This window comes from Eumetopias jubatus, unplaced genomic scaffold (assembly GCF_037043125.1).
Source record: "Eumetopias jubatus isolate StellerSeaLion01/CBP00866 unplaced genomic scaffold, mEumJub1_p1.0 scaffold_12, whole genome shotgun sequence".
NCBI lineage: Eukaryota > Metazoa > Chordata > Mammalia > Carnivora > Otariidae > Eumetopias > Eumetopias jubatus.
In genome coordinates, this window is record NW_028274818.1 from 28,423,358 (window position 1) to 28,442,016 (window position 18,659).

Below are 18,659 nucleotides of genomic sequence, written 5' to 3' on the forward strand. Positions count from 1 at the left end.
ATTCCCAAATCACCCCTTGGCCTTCCCCTAACCCTAAAGCTTTCCCCAAAGGGTAAAACAATTATTGCTGCTTTAATCTCTCATCTAGAAGCCTGTGGACCTTTGCTCTATGGAAGTTCTTTGTTATATCTAACCTAAACCCCTCTTGCTATAAGTGATGAATGGTGGAGTGAGGCCGAGAGACAGGAAGACAAGCAAAAATAACCTCTGGAGGTCGCCAGGATGCACCACCAGTTCTAGAAGCAAAAGAAGTTGGCTTGGACTCCCTTTCAGATAAGCAAGAAGGAGGCAGCTCTGCTATGTGCTGAGGAGCTCGCTCACCAGAAATCTCAGCCCTGGGAGGACGCTGGGCTCCTTCTCCTTTTAAGGCAACATCTGAGCTCTCCGGGCTGCAGGAGCTGCAACAAGCCCCAGCCCCACTCCTTCCTGGCTATTTGGAGGAAACCCATGATTAATCAGCTTTCCCCCCCTCCCCCGCCCCGCATGTTTTTCATTAGGTTCTTTTTAAAGGGCTGGAACACCTCCTCAAGAACAGACACATGACAGATCCAAGCCAACTAGGACCCCAGTGTAGGGGGAGTACCCTAAGAGGGAGTGGGGAGTAGTCCTGGATGAAGACCAACGGGGCAGGTCAGAATCTAGGGTGTCAGGGCAGAGAGAGGGTTAAAATGTTGGAAAAGGAGTCCTGATGGGAGAGCAGGGGAAGGTTCTGAATGGGAGCCCTGGTCGGAAAGCGGGATGGGTTTGACTGGGAGAGGAGGCCGCTGCGGAGCAAGGTCCTGCAGGCAGCAGGGGCAGCTTGGCACACCTGGAGGTTCTGCCGGGCAGGTGGAGAGGAGTGCCTTGCCCCTAATGGGCAAGGCTGGAGAAGATTACATTGACTTGGCAGCTGCTGGTGAGCCGGTCAGAACTGAAACCCAGTTTTTCCTGAACTTGCTGGTTAATCTCTCTCTGGCTTCCCAATTTCCCTCTAAGTGAGGCCTGTGTCTGGCGTGGGAACCGCGCAGAGGGCAGCTGGGCACTGCACGGTGGGCGCTGAGAAATCCCCAAGGGCGTGCATTCGGAAGGGGAGGGCAGGAGTCCCTGCCTTGGGGGGCCTGACCTCTGGAGCTTGGGCGGGACTCGCTGGAGAGGCTATGGCACCCAGTTCTCACCTCCATGCTCCTGAAGTGGATGAAATTTGAAAAGAAACCACTCTGAGCTGGGGTGGGCTGGAATTTCCTGGCTGAGCTGGGGGCAGATGTTAGGAGTGTCCTAGAGGGGCTGACCCATTGGACCTCCTTGTTCACCTTCTGTTTGCATACTCCAAGCCTCCCCTTCCTTTCAAATCAAGGTACAGTAAAGTCACCGTCACTGCAAGGGTGATCTGAAGGGTCAAATCCAGTTCTCTGGGAGTCAGAGAAAGTGTGAGAGGGCATCCTCGGACCCTTGCTCCACCACCGAAGCCCCAGAGAGTGCCTCCCGTGCACTGCCCCCATGGGGCAGGAGGAGAGAAGGGGCACATTCCTCGGCCCTCCCTCACCAGGCCCTGTGTCCCTTGGCTGCCTGTTGTGATTCTAGCAGAGGAGCCAAGGACTTTTGCTGCTAAATAAACCCTGGGGCTGGTCCCCAATGGCATGTGTTTGTGGTGCAGGTACAAACTGTTTCCATAGGACCAACCAGCTCTCCATTCCGTCCCGGCAGGGTGGGGGGTGAGGAAGTTGGGAGGGCCGGGGTGCCTCCCGCACCCCAACCAGACACTCTTGAAAGAAAGAAAACCTTTCTAATAATCAGGCCATAGTCTCTTCCTTTTAAAAACAAAACAAAACAAAACAAAACAAAACAAAAAAACCTTGAGGAAGGACATTCCTTGAGGTCCCAGTTGCTCCAGGGTATCTATCATAGTTGGACAGTTTAATATCTAATCTTAGGCAATCCTGAGGCTTCTTTGGCTCTTCTGAAGGGGGTAGGAAGCAAGCACTCTCAAAATAAGGCTTAGACTTTCTGCAACTTCGTGGAAGAAGACACAGGGCCCCACGGAAGTACAGGACGGCCCACGTTGCGCATAAAATTCAAGCCTTTAATGCAACTCAGCTGACTCCCTTCCAGGCCCCCTCACAATTTCTCAGTGTCCGTGTGGTCCACGCAGAGTCACAGAAACCTAGATCCAGAATCTGGCAGAGTCTTCCTGAGGTCAGCTCACTCAGTGGACTCCAGGGCTCCTTACAGAAAGGTGCTGGTCCTCAACAAAGTTTTTACTAAAAAAATTAGGACAATACTATGGGCTCTTCGAAAAGCTACCCATATCTGATGTAAAGGTAAGGGCTTTATTCTGTTAATGTCTACCTTTATTGTAAGCTCCTTCTTGTTTCAATGAGAGAATGATGGTAGATCAAACTTATAAATATCTTTAATCGGTAAAATAAAATGTTAGCAGCCCTCTGTTGGTTCCTCCAACTTTTTTATTCCTTTGAAAAGGTATTAGCTGTAAAATTCCAGCATCTGAGGACCATTGACCTACCTCACCTTTGGAAGCAGAGCCAGCGGTAGGGTGAGGCATGTGAGGCACTCGCCTAGCCCAGAGAATGCAAGGGGGCACCCAAAAGCTCAGTAATCTGATATTTTTAAAAACTGAATTTAATGCCAAAAAAAAAAAAATCCATGACAACCAAAAATTCAAAATTTTAAATAAAGACAGAAGCAGTATAAGTGATTTTTCCTCTTGCCTCGGGTTCCAACGTGGCTCAGCAAGGCACCACTTGGAAGCATTCCTGCTAACTCACCCATGACGGAAAAGGGCAGCTCTGGGTCTGAGAACCCCCCGGGGAAGGACCTGCCACAAGCCCCTCAGGTGTTCATCTGGGCCCCTCACGACCCTGAGGTTTTCTTGAGTCTGACGTCAGCCTGTTCTCTGCAGCTCGAATTCCAGATCCCCGTAGGGTGTTCTCAATGGACGTTGCCCTTTGGAGGTTCCAGGGCAGTTATATAAACGCTCCCCACACTTGTCCCCATACTCACTCCTCTCCCTCTGTAGCCAGCTCTTCATGTTTATTTTTCTTTTCTAAATTCTTAGGAAAGCAAGCAAGTGGAGACCAACACAGATGCCAAGAACGGAGAGGAAAGGGGCAGAGATGCCAGCAAAAAACCCCTGGGCCCCAGACGGGACTCAGACCTGGGGAAGGAGCCAAAGAGGGGTGGTTTAAAGAAAAGCTTCTCAAGAGACAAAGATGAAGCTGATGGCAAAAGTGGAGCAAAGCCCAAGGAGGAGAAGCTCATCAGGGGCATTGACAAGGGCCGGGTCCGGGCTGCCGTGGACAAGAAGGAGGCAGGGAAGGATGGAAAAGGAGAGGAGAAGGCAGCAGCCCCACGGAAGGAGGACGAGAAGAGAGGCAGTGACAGGAGCGCAGGGCCGAGCAGAGACAAGGACAAGAAGAGAGAGGAGAAGGAGATAAACAACAGAGAGGATGACGGGAAGGGAAAAGGGGAGAGTAGGAATGCAGACACCAAGAAAGGGGGTGAGCGGACGAAAAGAGGAAGTGGGAACACAGACACAAAAAGGGAGGAAGAGCAAGTGAAAAAAGATGAGTCCGTAAGTGAAAAGGAGCCCAACGAAGAGAACAAGACCCAAGCGTGGGAGAAACCAGCCCCGGCTTGCCCCACCAAGCCCTCTGAAGGGCCTGCCAAGGCGGAGGAGGAAGCGGCTCCCAGCATATTTGATGAGCCCCTGGAGAGAGTGAAGAACAATGACCCAGAGATGACCGAGGTGAACGTCAACAACTCAGACTGTATCACAAATGAGATCCTGGTCCGGTTCACCGAAGCTCTGGAGTTCAACACGGTGGTCAAGGTGTTTGCCCTGGCCAACACACGCGCTGATGACCACGTGGCCTTCGCCATCGCCATCATGCTCAAGGCCAACAAGACCATCACCAGCCTGAACCTGGACTCTAACCACATCACGGGCAAAGGCATCCTGGCCATCTTCCGGGCCCTCCTCCAGAACAACACGCTGACGGAACTCCGCTTCCACAACCAGCGGCACATCTGCGGCGGCAAGACCGAGATGGAGATCGCCAAGCTGCTCAAGGAGAACACTACCCTGCTGAAGCTGGGCTACCATTTCGAGCTGGCTGGGCCCCGGATGACGGTCACCAACCTGCTCAGCCGCAACATGGACAAACAGCGACAAAAGCGGCTCCAGGAGCAACGGCAGGCCCAGGAGGCTGGCGGTGAGAAGAAGGATCTGCTGGAGGTGCCCAAGTTCGGGGCCCTGGCCAAGGGCTCCCCAAAACCCTCCCCCCAGCCATCTCCAAAGGCCTCGCCCAAGAACTCGCCCAAGAAAGGGGGCGCTCCAGCTGCTCCGCCCCCACCCCCGCCTCCCTTGGCCCCGCCCCTAATCATGGAGAACCTGAAGAACTCATTGTCACCAGCCACCCAGAGGAAGATGGGAGACAAAGTCCTCCCCGTCCAGGAGAAGAACTCCCGCGACCAGCTACTGGCCGCCATTCGCTCCAGCAACCTCAAGCAGCTCAAGAAGTTAAGTAGTCGTGGGCCTGGGCCAGCAGGGCTGGAGGAGAGGGGAGCCTGCCTGGGGAACGGGGGGCAGAGCGGGCCATGTCAGGCTGCAGGCCGTGGACAGACTGCAGCGCCCGTGTGGCACCTCCGGCCATCGCAGCCATCCCCCTGCCTCTGGGCAGGCCACACCGGTGTCCGTTAGAGGGGGACACTCTCCTTCCTGTAAGGAGCTTCCTTTAGCCTCTCACTCCATGCCCGTAACTTCACCACCCTGCAGCTAAACCAGGGTCTCCCAGAAATGGAGAAACAGTCTCTGTCTAGTAGTTCTGCCTCTGGTCCTGCCATTAAGTCTTCTCTCCCCTCTTCCCAGAGCAAAAATGATCTCCCTTTTATGAATTCTCTCTGAGGACCAGCCAAGTCCTACTGATCAGTGTATCCCAAAGGTCTTTGGGAGATTCAGCCCTCGGGAGGGTCTCCCCTGTGACTAATCAGTGCCCCAGACACATGAGCCATCCCTAGAGACCCTGCTCCTCAAAGTTTCCCCTCCCTCCACCTCAGGCAACAGAGGCCGTGGTCATCGGCCCGTCGGACTGGATGGCGGTAGCAAACCCTAGCCCCACAACATCATCTGGGGCTAGACACCGCGACATAAAGGACAACCTCAGTTGTAATGCTAGTGGTCATTTGATGACATCCAGTTTTTACAGACAAGGAAAAATGCTTCATCTGTGTCCACAGCTCATTTATTCATTCCACAGACATCTATGGGGGGTCTGGTTTCCAGAAGGAAGGGAGGCCAGACGAATTCCAGAGGCTCCTTTGCTGAGCTCCTCTCTCTAAACTGTCTCTGCTTTGCCCTTACAGGTCGAGGTGCCCAAACTGCTTCAGTAGGACCAGACTGCCAGGGGGCACCATCTGCCAATGCCAAGGCTGCCCCAGCCTCGCCTCCCAGGGCCGCACGGACCCCGCCCACCCCACCCCTGGCTGACCTGCTGTGGATGACCCTCCTCTGCCATGGGAGAACATGAGGCTTGGCCACACTCAAGGAAGGATGCCTTCTCTCTTCTCACTTTCCTTTTCTTGTCTCTGAGGCTCTCCAAAAATTTCTTTTATACCTGGAGCTGAGGTTTCTGGACAAGAAGAGTCCTTTTAGCGTATCCCTGAGAAGAATGCCATGCCTGGGGCCCAAGTAACTGGCAAGTTTCAAAAGGCCTGTGATCCAGGGACGATGTCCCCCCAGGACCACATGACCAGCCCAGCCCCACTGCCCTCCAGGGCCAGGATTCAGGCCTCTGAGGAGCCCTTGGGGCAAAGCTGCTGGGCCCGTGGCCCTGTGTGTGGGACAATGGTAGAAGATTGAGAAGCGCATGCGGGCCCAAGGGCAGAAGGAGGCAGGGCTGAGGATACCCTCAAACCCCTTCTGGGCTAATCAGAGGACATGGCAGGGGCAGCTGGCCTGGTGGGGAGTGGGCTCCAGCCGGGAGGAGAGGGGCAGACAGCAACTGGTCCTGAAGGTTTGATGCCAAAGCAGACATTTCCCTCACACCTACCTGCTGTTGTATAAATAGCTGTGTATCTGTTTTTCCGTAAGATTTTGATAATATATACAAGCCTTTAGTTGTGAATGACTGTGCCCCACCTCTGTACTGTACTGAGGGTCCTGATGTTCACCCTGGGCCCCATGGAGGACTCAAGAAGCTCAGGTTCCCTGCCGTGCCATCCCGAGTTGACCACATAACAAGTTCATATCTGCTGAAAGTCCAGCGTTGAGGGAAAGCCTCAAGCCTGGGTAGAGGGCTCCCCACTGACCGGGCTGACCAGGCCAAGGAAACTAGGCCTTAGCCAGGGTCTGCTCCTGACCATTCCTGTTGCCTGGAGTCATTAGCCAGAGCCGCTTTTAGGGGTGACAGGGCAGAGTAAAGCACAGGGCCCTGGGATGGCTATATTAGGCATGTTCAGGGGATGCTCATTCCATGACTCTTCCTAACTGTGGGCTTGGGGCCAGCTCCCCACAGCAGTCACAAACCCAGGAAGGCAGCCATCTCTGAGCAGGCAGAGAAGTGAACGACCATTTGGGGAGCAGCCCCCACACCAGTGTGCCCAGTGACCCATCTCATCCCCCACTCCAGCTGCAGGCTGCTCTCCTGACCTAACAGTGTCCCCATGCCCTTCATCAGGTGTATATCAAAAGCATCTTCCTGGTTTGATTGCGTTAAAGGTACTGGCACTGTGGAACAGCCACCTTGGGTCTGGGTCAGTGGCGGTTTTCTCTGTCTCGGGGTTTTGTCCAACAGCAGGGAGCACAGCAGTTTCACCATCTTTGGGGTGAAGGAGGGGGCGTCCCTGCTATGAAGGAGGATTGCTGTGCTAGGTCTGACCAAACACAGAGGCAGGCTAGTTGTGGGAGCAAAAAGCTTGGATCCCAGGGGACACTCTGCGCCCCTTCCCCTCTACCCACTTGCCTGTCCGCCTCAAAAACTGAAACAAGGGCTGGGCCCCCGGGGGGGGGGGGCAGACACCTGCTGCCTCCTGGACCTCAAAGGGTGTTAGCTGGAGCTGAGTGCAACCAGTGCTTCCATTTACCCTGTGTCTGTGGTTGCCAGGCCTTGGCAAGATGCTGCAGGTTGCTTCAGGTGCTCTTTCAATTCTGGAGAGCATTTTGCAGATAAAAGTTCAGCCCAGAGAGATTAACCTACAAGTCCATGATCACACAGCTAATAAAAAGAGAGCTCAGATAGATCTCCCGCTCTTAGAGCCACTTCTGATGAGAGGTCCCCCTCCTCCCCTTCCTGAACTGAGACTCATAACGGTGCCTCAGGAAAACACTGAAAGCCTAACCAAACCCAAACGACAGATCTCCAATAGCCAGACCGCGCGCGCGCGCGCGCACACACACACACACACACACACACACACACACACACACACGGAGTCCTCTTGGGGGTTGGGGGCTGATGAGGTCATCCTTCCTCTGGTGCGTTAGAACCTGATGCGGGAGCGCAGCGCCACCTGCAGGCCGGCCGCGTCCCGGGTTCTCCCGCCGTGCCAGGGGCGCGGCGGAGCTGCGCTGGGGGCCAGGGAAGGTGGGCAGATGGGATGCAGCGCCCGGTCTGGGGGGCGCCTTCCCGCTGCCTGGGAGGGGCGGGGGGGGCTGGTGGGAGCGCCAGGCATCGAGCAGCTGCGTGCGCTCAGGGGTCGGCCGAACGCGGGAAACGGGCCACATTCGCGGGGCCGCGTTTCTGCGGCGTAGTGCACCCACCGCCGCCCACCTGCCCCATCGGCCTCCGCAGGCGCCCGTCTGCCCGGTTTCCCTTCCTGAAACCCAGGGTGCATGAGCCGGAAGGATCTATCTTCGTCCGCACCCGCCTTTTACAGGGAAGAAAATGAGATTCAAAGGCAGCAAATGACTTGAACAAGTTGATGCACACCTATTCAAACTACGTCTCTTGCCGCCGACTGCATCCTACGGACCTGGGCCAAGGGGGTCCGTCCCCTCCTCCCCCCGCCAACCCTACCCCGGCAGGCCCTCTGAGCCGCCTCACCCCGGCTGGCCCCTTTCGTTTCCAGGGGCCACATCCTGGGTCTCCTGTTCCCCCAACGGAGGGCGTCTTTTGGGGCCCGCCGCCACCCACTGTTGCACCGGCTTCTCACCTGCGGGCCCCGCCCCCGCAGGCCTTGGGGGACCCCGGGCTAGGTAGGACCGAGGCTCGGGCGCTGGCCGTGGGTGGGATGGCGGGCGCCTCCCCGCCCCACTTCCTGTCGCAGGAAGCCAGTGAGTGAGGGGCTCCAGTCACAGGTGCTGTGAGTTGGGACCGTGGCCACTCAGGCGGCCTTCTTTAAGAAGCAAAGATCTGGACGCCAGTCACCCACTGAGCGTGGCTTCCGGACCACCAGGACGACCAAGCCTGTTGTACAGGTGCTCCCCACCCCTCGCAGGCTGGTCTCAAGCCTGGGGCCCAGCTCCCGCTCTGGCCTTCCTGTGGTGTGGGGGCCAGGCGGCTGGCCTGGGAGCCCAGCCTGGCGATGTCTCACTCCCAGCCCCTTGCCCTGTGCTCTAGCTGCTCTGCCTGGCCAGCGCACCTTCCCCAGGCCTCGAACTCCTCTTCCTTTATCCCACCTACCCTGCCTCACCCCTTGCCTGAAGTGTCAGCTGTCCCAGCTGCCTCCATTCTATTCCTCTCCGACAGTGCCCCCCTTTCCTTTCTTGGGGCCCCTTTGTATCCCCATTCACCTCTGCTCCAGCTCTCTCCCTGCATCTGAACCCCTGCCCTCACCCTTTGAGCTCAGCCTCCCCCTCCCCTGCCTGAGCAGGCGCCCAAGAAAGAGGTGCCCTGTTTTTGTGTGGAGTGCTGCTCTCCGTCTGTGCTTCCCAGACCTCCCTTAGGGTCCTTGATGTGCCCTCGCAGCTCAGCAGGACCCCATTGACACCACTGGAGTGTAAATCCTTCAGGGTCACTGCTCCACGCGCCCTGTATCTTCCTCCCCTTTGTAGGGTGCCTGCCTGGTTTTCAGGGGTGCTAGCTGCTGAAGATGGGGAGGGGCAGCTACAGCTCTGTTCTCCTGCTGGCCGTTCCCCTGGTGGTAAGCAAATAAGATGGGATCATGGATGGAGAGCTTTGGGAGAGATTCAGGGGATTGCCCTATTTACAGAGCTAGAGGATGTGAGAGGGGCCTTCTCTCTGCTCGGGGCATGTGAAATGCCCCACTCTCTCGTAGTTTCCCCCTTTTCCTTAGAATTCTCAGTGCTTTGCAGAGTTAATTGGCTGGAAATGTTGGGGAGGGGAGACTCCACCTTCTGGGAGGCAGCTGTGACTGGGATAAACCTGCCTTCCACCCCAGTCAACAAAGCAATCTTTAGTTGGCCCCAGATTGTGGATTTAAGGATAATTAATTCAGCCGGGCATGGCCATGCATCCATTTACACCTCTTTCCTTAGGGAAACTCAAACCTTATCCTGCCAACCTCCTCCCCCTCTCAGCTTCCAGAGAGGGGGAGAGGGAGAGCAAGCAAGCCAGAGACTGACTGGCGGTTCCAAACCTTGAGATGAGCTGGTCACCCTCTCTCCTGAAGTGTGAATGAAGGCAGAAGTTGCAGACTGGAAGCCAGGACACTGTGACCCCAACTCCCACCTCTTGCCCCCACCCTCAAGAGAGAAGGTGGATTTGCAGCTGTGGCCCCAGCTCCGTACCCCCTGCCTCCCACCCCAGCATTAGCTTTCCCTCTCTGGTCAGGTCCAGGGCCCTTTCGGGCCCCCCTGAAAATTTCATTAGGAAGGGGGGAAGCTGTGAATCCACGGACAGAGACTCTGCCCGTAGTTGTGATTGGCTCTGTCGATAGTTGTTTCTGACACTGGCCTAGGAGCTCCCCCACTCCAGCCTGTGTGACAAGAGCCTCCCTGACAGTATATGGGTGCCAGAGGGCATGGTTAGCACAGTGGCCATATGCAGAACCCAGCTGGAAGACAAGGCTGCAGGGCTGGAGGACCTTGGCTGAGGGAAGGAGGGGCTGAGCATATGGGTGTTGGGGAAAGGAGACCGTTGGTTGGTGGTGGTGTTGCCAAGCCAGTATGGCACTTTTCCCACTTGAATTAAAAACTGTAAAACTTCTTTCCCTACATCTGTCACCAGACAAGTCCTGAGAGCACAAGGACCCAGGTCCTCAGGGAACCAGGCAAAGGTGAGGGTAGAGCTTGGTGCATAGGCATCTCCAAGGGTAGGGGGCGTCTGCCTGGCTCAGCAGGGGCCTAAGGTCTTAGGGTCCCCTGATGACCCAAGGCAGCTAACAGGAACACCTTGCACCAACCTCTTGGGTGGCCCAGTCTCTCCGCTTGGCTCCTAGAACCTCTCTGATCAGGAAGGACGGACAGAGGTCACAGTTTCATTTCGTATTTCACCCACATGACAGCCCTGAGGCATTATCTCCATGGGACAGCTGAGAAAACTGGGTTCAAAGACACCCCCAAGGTCAGCCAGTGTCAGAACCCACATGTGAAGCTAAGTGTCCCCGAAAAGGGGAAGGTGCCTTTGTAAAAATTTGCAGTGCCTTCTATGTCACAGGAGCCTGACCCCTAGTGCAGAATGCCTGTAACGCAAATGAGCACCCTCTTCCCAGCTGTGGCAAAATCCACCTCACTGGCTTTGGGAACCAGCTCAAGGGGCCCTCAGCCTGAGGTGGTTCTGCTTGTGGAAGTGGGGGAGGGTGGCGCTGGGCTCCAGCCCTGGCACCTGCCTTGACGGCTGGGAGGATGTGACACTGACAGCCCTCAGGGCCCAGCTAAAGGCAGAGCTCCTGGAAGGTGTGGATGGGCCCAATGAGGCAACCGACATGAGTTACAGCTTTACAGCTTTAATCCAGCAGTTGGAGCCCTGGCCAGTGGGGCAGCCAGGAGCAGGGCTTCTGCCCAATACTGATGGAGCCCACAGTGAGCAAACAGGGCGGGCCCCAGCGTTCCTGGCTGGGATCTTGGAAGTCGCAGGACTCTGAGAAAGCAGGGGCTTTGACCCAGGCTTTCATGTCCTTCTCTTGTCCCAGGTAAAAATAGTCCACTGACCCCAAGCCCTCCCCACCCACCCCTCATTCACGGCCAAGTTCCAGCTCAGCTCCTGGTCTACGTCCCTGGGGCTCCATCACCAGTAGGACCCAGGGCTTGGCTTGGTCTGGGGCCTGCTGAGTGGAGGACCCTTGCCCACCCCCAGGGCCAGATGCAGATACAGGAGAGGGGCATCACTGAAGGGGCAGCAGAGACACAGCTGGTTCCTCAGGCTCCTGGGTAGGAGGGCTGTGGTGGCATATAGGGGGGAGGAGCTGAAAGCCAAGCAGACAGGATAAGGATCAGGGGTGGCATAGGAGGATGGGAAGTGACCCCCACTTCCAGAGGCATGAAGGATCCATGGGGAAGAGGTAGCCTGGATGTTTCCAGCTGAGGTAGAAGTCTGGGAGAGGGACTCAGGGCGAGAAAGGGGTAGGGGAGGTCCCAGCGCAGAGGTGGGGGGCAGGCAGGAGCAAGAAGCTCCAGATGGCTCACTTACCTGCAGGGTTGTAGATAGGGGGCCCAGCCGGGTAGAGTGGGTACTGGGGAGCAGGACCACTAGGAGGGTACATATAGCCAGGCTGTGGGGGTGCGGGGCCAGCTTTGGGGTCCTGAGGGTATGGGTACACTGGCTGCACTGGGATGCCTGTCATTGGAATCTCCTGGCCTAGGTGGGGGACAAGGACCAGCATTCAGAACTCCACCTCCGTGGTGAAGCCGCCTCCTCCTGCCCTGAAACCGACGTAAGCCCCCCTGGGCCCCTGTTGTCTGTTCTGGGGGCTCTCGGCTGGCCACCTGCTGCCTCTGCCTCCCCGACATTGCTTGGCAGAGCTGAGCGGGGAGCTGTGCGCGCAGTCCCAGCGGGTCAGTCTGTGTTTAGCAGGTTTGCTCCCCTCAGCAGGTTTCAGAAGCCTCATGAGCCAGAGAACACAGCTTGGGAAATGTCCCACTTAGGCAAGCACAGGACGGCTCCAGGGTCTGGTATCTTCTAATCTAGCAGAGCTGCCACTCAGGGGGGGTCCGCCCTCAGCCTTTTCCTCCCACACTGATCCCCCGTGCAGCGACACCATGCCCATGCCCCTCGGGGTTGGGCATATATATTTGGTCACATGCCAACACTCAGGCACACAGTCCACCGTTCACTAGAGTACATGCAATTAATGCTCACCACTACAGACCCCCCGACACGTCCTTTCCAAGAGTCACGTGCACGCACGTACCCACTGCACCGCACCACTGTTGACGGCCTGCCGCGCACAGCTGAACATTCACATGCACGCACGTCCGCCCGCGTACTCATCATGTCCGCTGTTCACACACAGACCCGCACGTTCTCGTTTCTGGGGTTGCAGGCTGGCAGGTGTGTGTACACAGGTCCCACGTCCTGGAACTCTCTGGTGCCCATCATGGGGCTCGGCCCAGCCTATCTGATCCCCCGGGCCCAGGACTGCACGTACCTTCAAACGGGCTCTGCAGCTGCTGGCGCCGGCGGTACAGGTAGCAGCAGGAACACAGGAAGCAGCAGATGGTGGTGGCCACCACAGCCACAAAGAGGATCACGGCCGAAGCGATGCCTGCTATGGTCTTGGGACTTTAGACAAAGAACAGGTCCCCTCACCTTCCAGCACTCCTACGAGGGACTCCTCATTATGGTGGCCATAAAACTGTGCTCCAACTCCTGGCCAGCAGGGGGCCACAGCAAGCTGAGATTTGGGGTTCCTTGAGGGGCTCTGCCACGACCCTGTGGAGGAGATCTTAGGGGACCTCCACTTCCCAGAAGACCGTGCTGCCTGGCTGGCTAGTGTGAGGCATGCCGGGATTTGTAGTGTGCTCCCCACTTCAACGCCCCTACATCTACAACTTTCTTCCAACCCCCCAATCATGCAGTCTCCTTAAACCTTTCATGTATTAGCAGTCCCTTTCAAAAAGAAGTTTGAAACCACTAATTTTGGCAACCCCCTCATTTTTTGAAAAGGAAATAATGACCCATGTGAGGATGAGTCTTCCCCACAATGACACGGCTACAGAGACGTGGACCTGGGAATCAAACCCAAGTCTCCTGCCTTTTTGCCAGAGCGTCTTCCACAAAGCTGCACCCTGTACCCACCCTCCACCGAGCGCAAGATGGTTAATATGCCCTTCCTGGACCTTCCAGGCCCCTGCACCAACACCCACTTTGTCACCAAGCTGAGTGCTAGGTCTGGGCTAAGGCTGTGGAGGTGGACATGGAGAGGGGCAGGAGGGAGACACGGAGGTCGGGAGGCCCGGGCAGGCCTCCTGAGAGGAGGATGGAGGGGGCGTGGGTGGAGGCGGGGGCCCACCTGAAGGCCAGGCAGTGCTTCTGCTGCCTCTCGGTGATGAGCAAGGTCAGGTCTCTGCAGCAGTAGCGCTGGTAGCAGGTCCCGCAGCAGAAGGTGAAGAACTCGCAGTTGAAGCCTGGATGCCAGGAGCCGTTCCGGTCCAGGTACCACAGGCAGTCCTCGCGGGCCAGCGCTGAGGGCGGGGTGGGGGGGGGCGGGTGGGGGGCATGGCCACCAGGCCAGCTTTCCGTCCACCCTTAGCCCCGCTCCCCGAGGCTCCCATCCCGCCGGCTCCCGGGACGCGGGAGCTGCCCTTCGTCACCACCCTGAGGGGCTCCGCCCCTGAGCCCCAGCGGCCTCCCTCCGGGGCTGACCCCCGCGCCCCGGGTCAGCTTCCCATGGCCCAGCCTCCCGGCCGGGTCTCCTCCCGCTCCCTGCGCACCGGCAGCACCCAGGGGCGCCCCGCGCCCACCCCCTTACCCAGGGGAGCCCCCAGCACCAGGAGGGCGGCCGCGGCAAGCGGCGCGGCCCCGCAGAGCCCCGGGGGCCGCATGGCGGGGCTTGGGCGCGGCCGAGACCGGCCGCCTGGAGCAGGGAGCGCAGGACGAAGCCGGCCGGCGGGAGCTGCTGCGGGGCCCAGCCCGCCGCCAGGCTCGGTTTCCTCTCCCGCCTCCTGCGAGGGCGGGACTAAGGCCCGGGCCGCGGTAACCCTGCCCCCCACGCTCCGCGCCCGGCCCAGGCGGCCACCCACCGGCGACGCCCACCCAGCCCGGGCTCACACTTCCCGCCCCCCCTCACGCAGCCCGGTACTGTCCTGCGCCCCCGCCCCCGGCTCCACGGTGGCTCCTCCCGCCCGAGCCACCGTGGCCACAGCGGGCCGCCGGACTCTGCAGCCGGGGAGGCCTGGCCGTGCCCTGGGCCCGCCCCCGGCCTGGGCCCAATCAGTATCCCGGACCCCAGAAGCCCTGATCCTGGTGCCATCCCCGAGTGCCCAGGCACATGGGCCAACCCTAGAGGGGCAGCGCCCGACCTTCGCCTGTGCAGGACCTCCTCTGCCCCAGTGTCCAGCCCAGGAAGTCCTGCGGGGAGCGGGGAGGGGTGGGGTGGCGGGAGAAGAGGGAAAGAGGCTGAGGGCACCCCGCCCCCACTCCCAGAACACAGGCACCCATTGAGAGGCGGCTCAGAGCCGCTTTGTCCCCACGGGCCTGGGCTCTGCCAGCTGCACTGGCTCCCCGAGATGGCCCCTTCCCCCTCTGAGAGGACAGCGCTGGCATGCACCAGCCTGTGGCCTCATCAGTCGGGATGATAGGCTGCCGCCTGGAGCCCATCCAGCTAGACACTTCAAAAGCCCCTTTTTTCACAAAGCAGTCCTGCAGAATACTGCATTGGCTAGGGGAGCATAGGGAGGGCAAGAGTTAATTACAGTGGAGACAGTGGTTTTTTTTGGGAGGGGGAGCCAATTAATCCCCTTACAAATTTATACTGTCAGTGACTGTGCCCCCTGCTACCTGGGCTACCCTGACCAGGAACTGCCTATCACTCCAGGGACCAAATCAAAAGGCTGCCTCAAGCCGTGGCCATGGTGCAGTCCTTTACAAAGCACTTTGACATGTACCTCATTGGAGGGTCTCCACAACTCCGGGAGCTCAGAAGTTGACAGGTGTTCTCATCAATCCTGTTTTACAGATGGACAAACTAGGACTCAAGGGACTTGTAGGACTTGCCAGAGATAATACAGACCGTAAATGGCAGAGGCAACAACAGCAGGGCCCAAGTCATCTAAATCCAGGTGGATTCCCCCTCCCCAACAGCAGAGGGCGTGGACAGTGAGTCTCGCTGGTGTTCCGAGGTGAGGGAACCAGGGCAGGGCAGGGAAGGTCCAGCAGAATCTAAATAAGTTAGGGAACGGCAGCCAGAAGAAGAGCTGCCCTGTCTTGGGCCCCTGTGGTTGCTAGCACACCCAACCTGAGAGCTGGAGTAAGGAGAGCATTAGTTCCTGTCCCAGGAAGTTGCTGGTAGTCTGATGGGGGGCAAGTGATTATATGTCCCCGTGCAGGCCCCAGTCACAAACACAGCGGCAGAAGGATGAAGAGAAACGACTCACACTTCCCCACCCCCTGGACAGTGTGCCCTTCGCCATCCCTGTCTTCTTTCCTACTGCCCAAGCTCCATGAGTGCGGGACCATGTGGTCATTGTATTCACTGCTGTCACCCAGCCGTTGCCGTAGGTGATTCTTGTAGGTTGAATGAAGTTCAGAGGGAGGGTTGTCTCTCTTCCCGTCCAAGGCTGATGCTCCCACATGTACTCTAGACCCCCGTCTGATCTCTCCGCATTATCTCTTCTCTTCAGTGTTCTTAGTTTCTCCTTTCTTATCAGCTTCTTTCCCCAAGAGCAAAACCAAAATCTCAAGTCTCTCCTGGTAAAACAAAACAAAACAAAACAAAACAAGACCAAACAAAGCCAAGCCACATGCTTCCTGAAATTCATCCTTTTCTAGCTACTTTCCTGCTTTTCTCCTTTTTTCATTTCTTCTCCAACTGGTCCTCCTCAAATCTCGCCCTGGTTGAGGCTTCCAGCTGACCACGACACCGAGTTCTCCCACCATCAGTGATTTTCTACTGTAAAATTCTAGGGAAACTCTTCAGTCCACAGGATAGGAGTGTTGACTGGGACAGAGGGTGGGGAAGGGCTGGGGGCGGGCCAGGGGGGAGAACCGGCAGGATTGGGTGAACCTGGAGATGGAGGGCTGAGGTTAGCTCTGTCACAATAATGGACCTGCGTCCTGACAGAGGCCATGGAACTGGGCAGGAGTGGGAAGAGGCTGGGTGGGAGCAATGGGGAGGGACTGGGGCACCTGAGAAGGGGTTTGTCCAAATCTTTAGGCCCGAAGGGGCTTCACTGTACCCCGTCCGCTCAGGGCACACAGGAGCCTCTTCCCCTTACCAAGCCTGTCTCCTGGGCCCCAGTGAGGGGCAGAGGCACTTTCCTGGAAAAGGAGAGGCAGACAGTAATTAATCTGTGATCAGATGAGACAAAATATGAACTTTGCCAGTAGCAGGCTCTCCCCAGGGGCCCTGGAATAGGATAATAGTAATGCTAGCAGCTAACACTGCAAATGAATTTGTCCCTTCGTACAGGGGTTGGAAGTGAATTTTCCCAGCTTACCTGGCTGGGATTTGGAGGTGGGCTTCTGTGACTTCTAAGTCCAGGCCCTCGCAGTCCACGGCCTGCCTCTCCTGTAACATGTCTAAAATGCTCCGTGCTATGCTTGGCATACAGAACGCATACTTGGGGAAACTTTGATACCCAGCCCTTATTCCCAGCAGAAGTCTGTGGGGGAAGATAGCGGGATATTTAGAGTGGGGAAGGGCAGTGGAAGCCGGGCAGAGAGGAGGGGCTAGGACCAAGCCTGTGACCCAGTTTGGGCTTTGCCCGGGGCCGTGGTACCCGAGTGAGCGAGCTGCTGAGTCATCTCACTACTGGGCTGAATGACCCGCCCAGGGCTCCTCCCCACCCCCTTCTTGCTCTTCTTCAAATCAGAGCTGACTGAGTAGGCCTGGACTCTTCCAGGGCCTTCCTGCCTTCCCAGGACCAGGGCCCTGGAGCCTCCATTCCAGAGGCTCCTGCCCCACCCAGCTGTCTGGCTCGGGGGGCGGGGGGGAGGAAATTTGGGGCCATTGTGAGATAAGGGGAGCTCTATTACTCTCCCCTACTTGCCTCCAGGTTAGTCCCATGCTTCACCAGTCTTCCTCCTCCCAGCTGTCCTCTGGCACTGTCACCTCCTGCAGATAGCTAATTATTCATTCCTTTCTTCCCGAGGGCCCTGAGCCCTTTCCTCATTGATTTAATCTCATTACACCCACTCTAGGGTGTCAAAGACACACTGATTCTTCCTTGCAACCCAGGCCTGGGGAGAGTAAGGCCCAGGAGAGCCCCAGAAAGTTGGCCAAGGTCTCAGGGCTTAGCTGGGGACTGAAGGAACCAGATCTCCTGGCTCCCACTGTCCCTAAATAAACAAACATCTCTCTTGCAACATAAGGTCTTCCCTGGTGTCTAGCTTTATTCTTTCTCAGTGCAAATGAAAGACTATGACTCTCGAGTTTGTCCTCTTGATGGGAGGGGTCTGGAGGTGGGCGAGGGACAGTGGGGATCAGCCTCACCGTGGACCCAGCTACTGGTAGGAAGGAGCACTCTTCTAGCAATGCCTTTGCAGGATTACCTGCCCCAGAATGCCAGGCTTCTTCTTTGCAGAGGCCCTGGGCAGCCTGGGCAGAACTTGCACAGCCTGGGCCTCAGGAAAGAAGGGGTTAGCTGGGCTGGTTTGGGTGGCATCTGGGATCAGCCTGCTCTGGGGGGGACTGTGGGAGCAGTGCCCGTCACAGGCAGCCACTGCTCGCCTCGGGAGCCCAGCCCAACCAGTGGGGCAGACGGGGAGGGCCAGGTTATCTTTAAATGGCACCTTACTCAGACTGCACCTCTGCCAGCTGGGTAGGGTGGGGAGCAGACAAATGTTATTTTGGGATCTGAGAGTAAGGAAGGAAGACGGTTCTGTTTACAGCTCTCTCGTTTATCCCCACTCTCTCTCCTGTGAAGGGTTTGGGGACATGGGCCTCAGCCGGTCCTTTCCACCTGGCTCTCTGTTTTCAGCCCAGCCCTGTTATTCAGGGGCACAGGGGGGTAACTGTTGGGCTGACAGAGGCACAGGGCCTTTGCTGTGTGACAGGCTCTATAAGAACAAGTTTGGGTAGTGAGAGTTGCTTTGGGCTTGGAATTAGACTAATGGCTGCCATTAATACTTACTATAAGGCAGCACTCCACTGTGCTTAGTATTGTGTTGACTTTAATCCTCAAAATGAGTCCCTGATGCAGATACTAATATCACACCTGTTCTGTGGATGAGGAAATGGACGTACAGATAATTTAAGTAGCTTGCCCAAAGTCGCCCAGCTGCTAGATGGCAGAGCCAGGATTCGAACCCAAGCAGTCTGGCTCCGGAATTCATGCTCTGAACTCCTAACCAGAGCATGAGTCCCGCCCTGTCTCTTACTGGCTCTGCAGACTCGGAGAAGCCACCTAATCCCTCTGGGCTGGGCTTCCTCTTTGTAATGGACTCTAGTTCAGCCAAACCCACTAGAATCCTCAAGTCAGTGGACAGAGGCCCTCTGGCCCATTCTCTCTCTCCCTGTTCAATGGAAAAAGAATTTACTCAGGGTCACATAACAGGTCACAAGCAGAGCTCCAGCCCTCTTGCCTCTACATATATTTCTGTACTCTTGCTAGTGAAGCTCCGTGAGTCAGGGATGAGGCAAGGGAGCCAAGCCAGTGAGGGATAGGA

The 18,659-nt window shown here is 57.1% G+C and overlaps 2 protein-coding genes across 2 annotated transcripts in view; one reads left to right on the plus strand and one right to left on the minus strand.

The window, feature by feature from the left end:
- The window catches only part of LMOD1 (leiomodin 1), a 38,428-nt gene extending 33,732 nt beyond the window's left edge, over window positions 1–4,696 (plus strand). Inside the window, exon 2 of the mRNA XM_028120105.1 lies at window positions 3,053–4,696. Coding sequence (XP_027975906.1) covers window positions 3,053–4,696 — 1,644 coding nt within the window. The remainder of the gene's footprint in view (window positions 1–3,052) is intronic.
- A 6,123-nt stretch (window positions 4,697–10,819) lies between these two features.
- Window positions 10,820–13,920, minus strand: SHISA4 (shisa family member 4). The gene is made up of 5 exons (XM_028120288.2): window positions 13,804–13,920; window positions 13,345–13,516; window positions 12,481–12,614; window positions 11,523–11,690; window positions 10,820–11,298 (listed from the first exon to the last, which is right to left on the minus strand). The coding sequence occupies exons 1-5, from the start codon at window positions 13,874–13,876 to the stop codon at window positions 11,252–11,254; spliced, it is 594 nt and encodes a 197-aa protein (XP_027976089.1). The 5' UTR covers window positions 13,877–13,920; the 3' UTR covers window positions 10,820–11,251.
- Window positions 13,921–18,659: the final 4,739 nt, after the last annotated feature.

Bases quoted from the DNA above. Each gene is read 5' to 3' on its own strand.
- SHISA4 (XM_028120288.2), bottom strand. From the start codon at position 13,876: ATGCGGCCCCCGGGGCTCTGCGGGGCCGCGCCGCTTGCCGCGGCCGCC. The intron at 13,517-13,803 runs GTAAGGGGGTGG...CCCCGCCCTCAG, and splicing joins GGTGCTGGGGGCTCCCCTGG to CGCTGGCCCGCGAGGACTGC. The intron at 11,691-12,480 runs GTACGTGCAGTC...TCCCCCACCTAG, and splicing joins GCTGCAGAGCCCGTTTGAAG to GCCAGGAGATTCCAATGACA.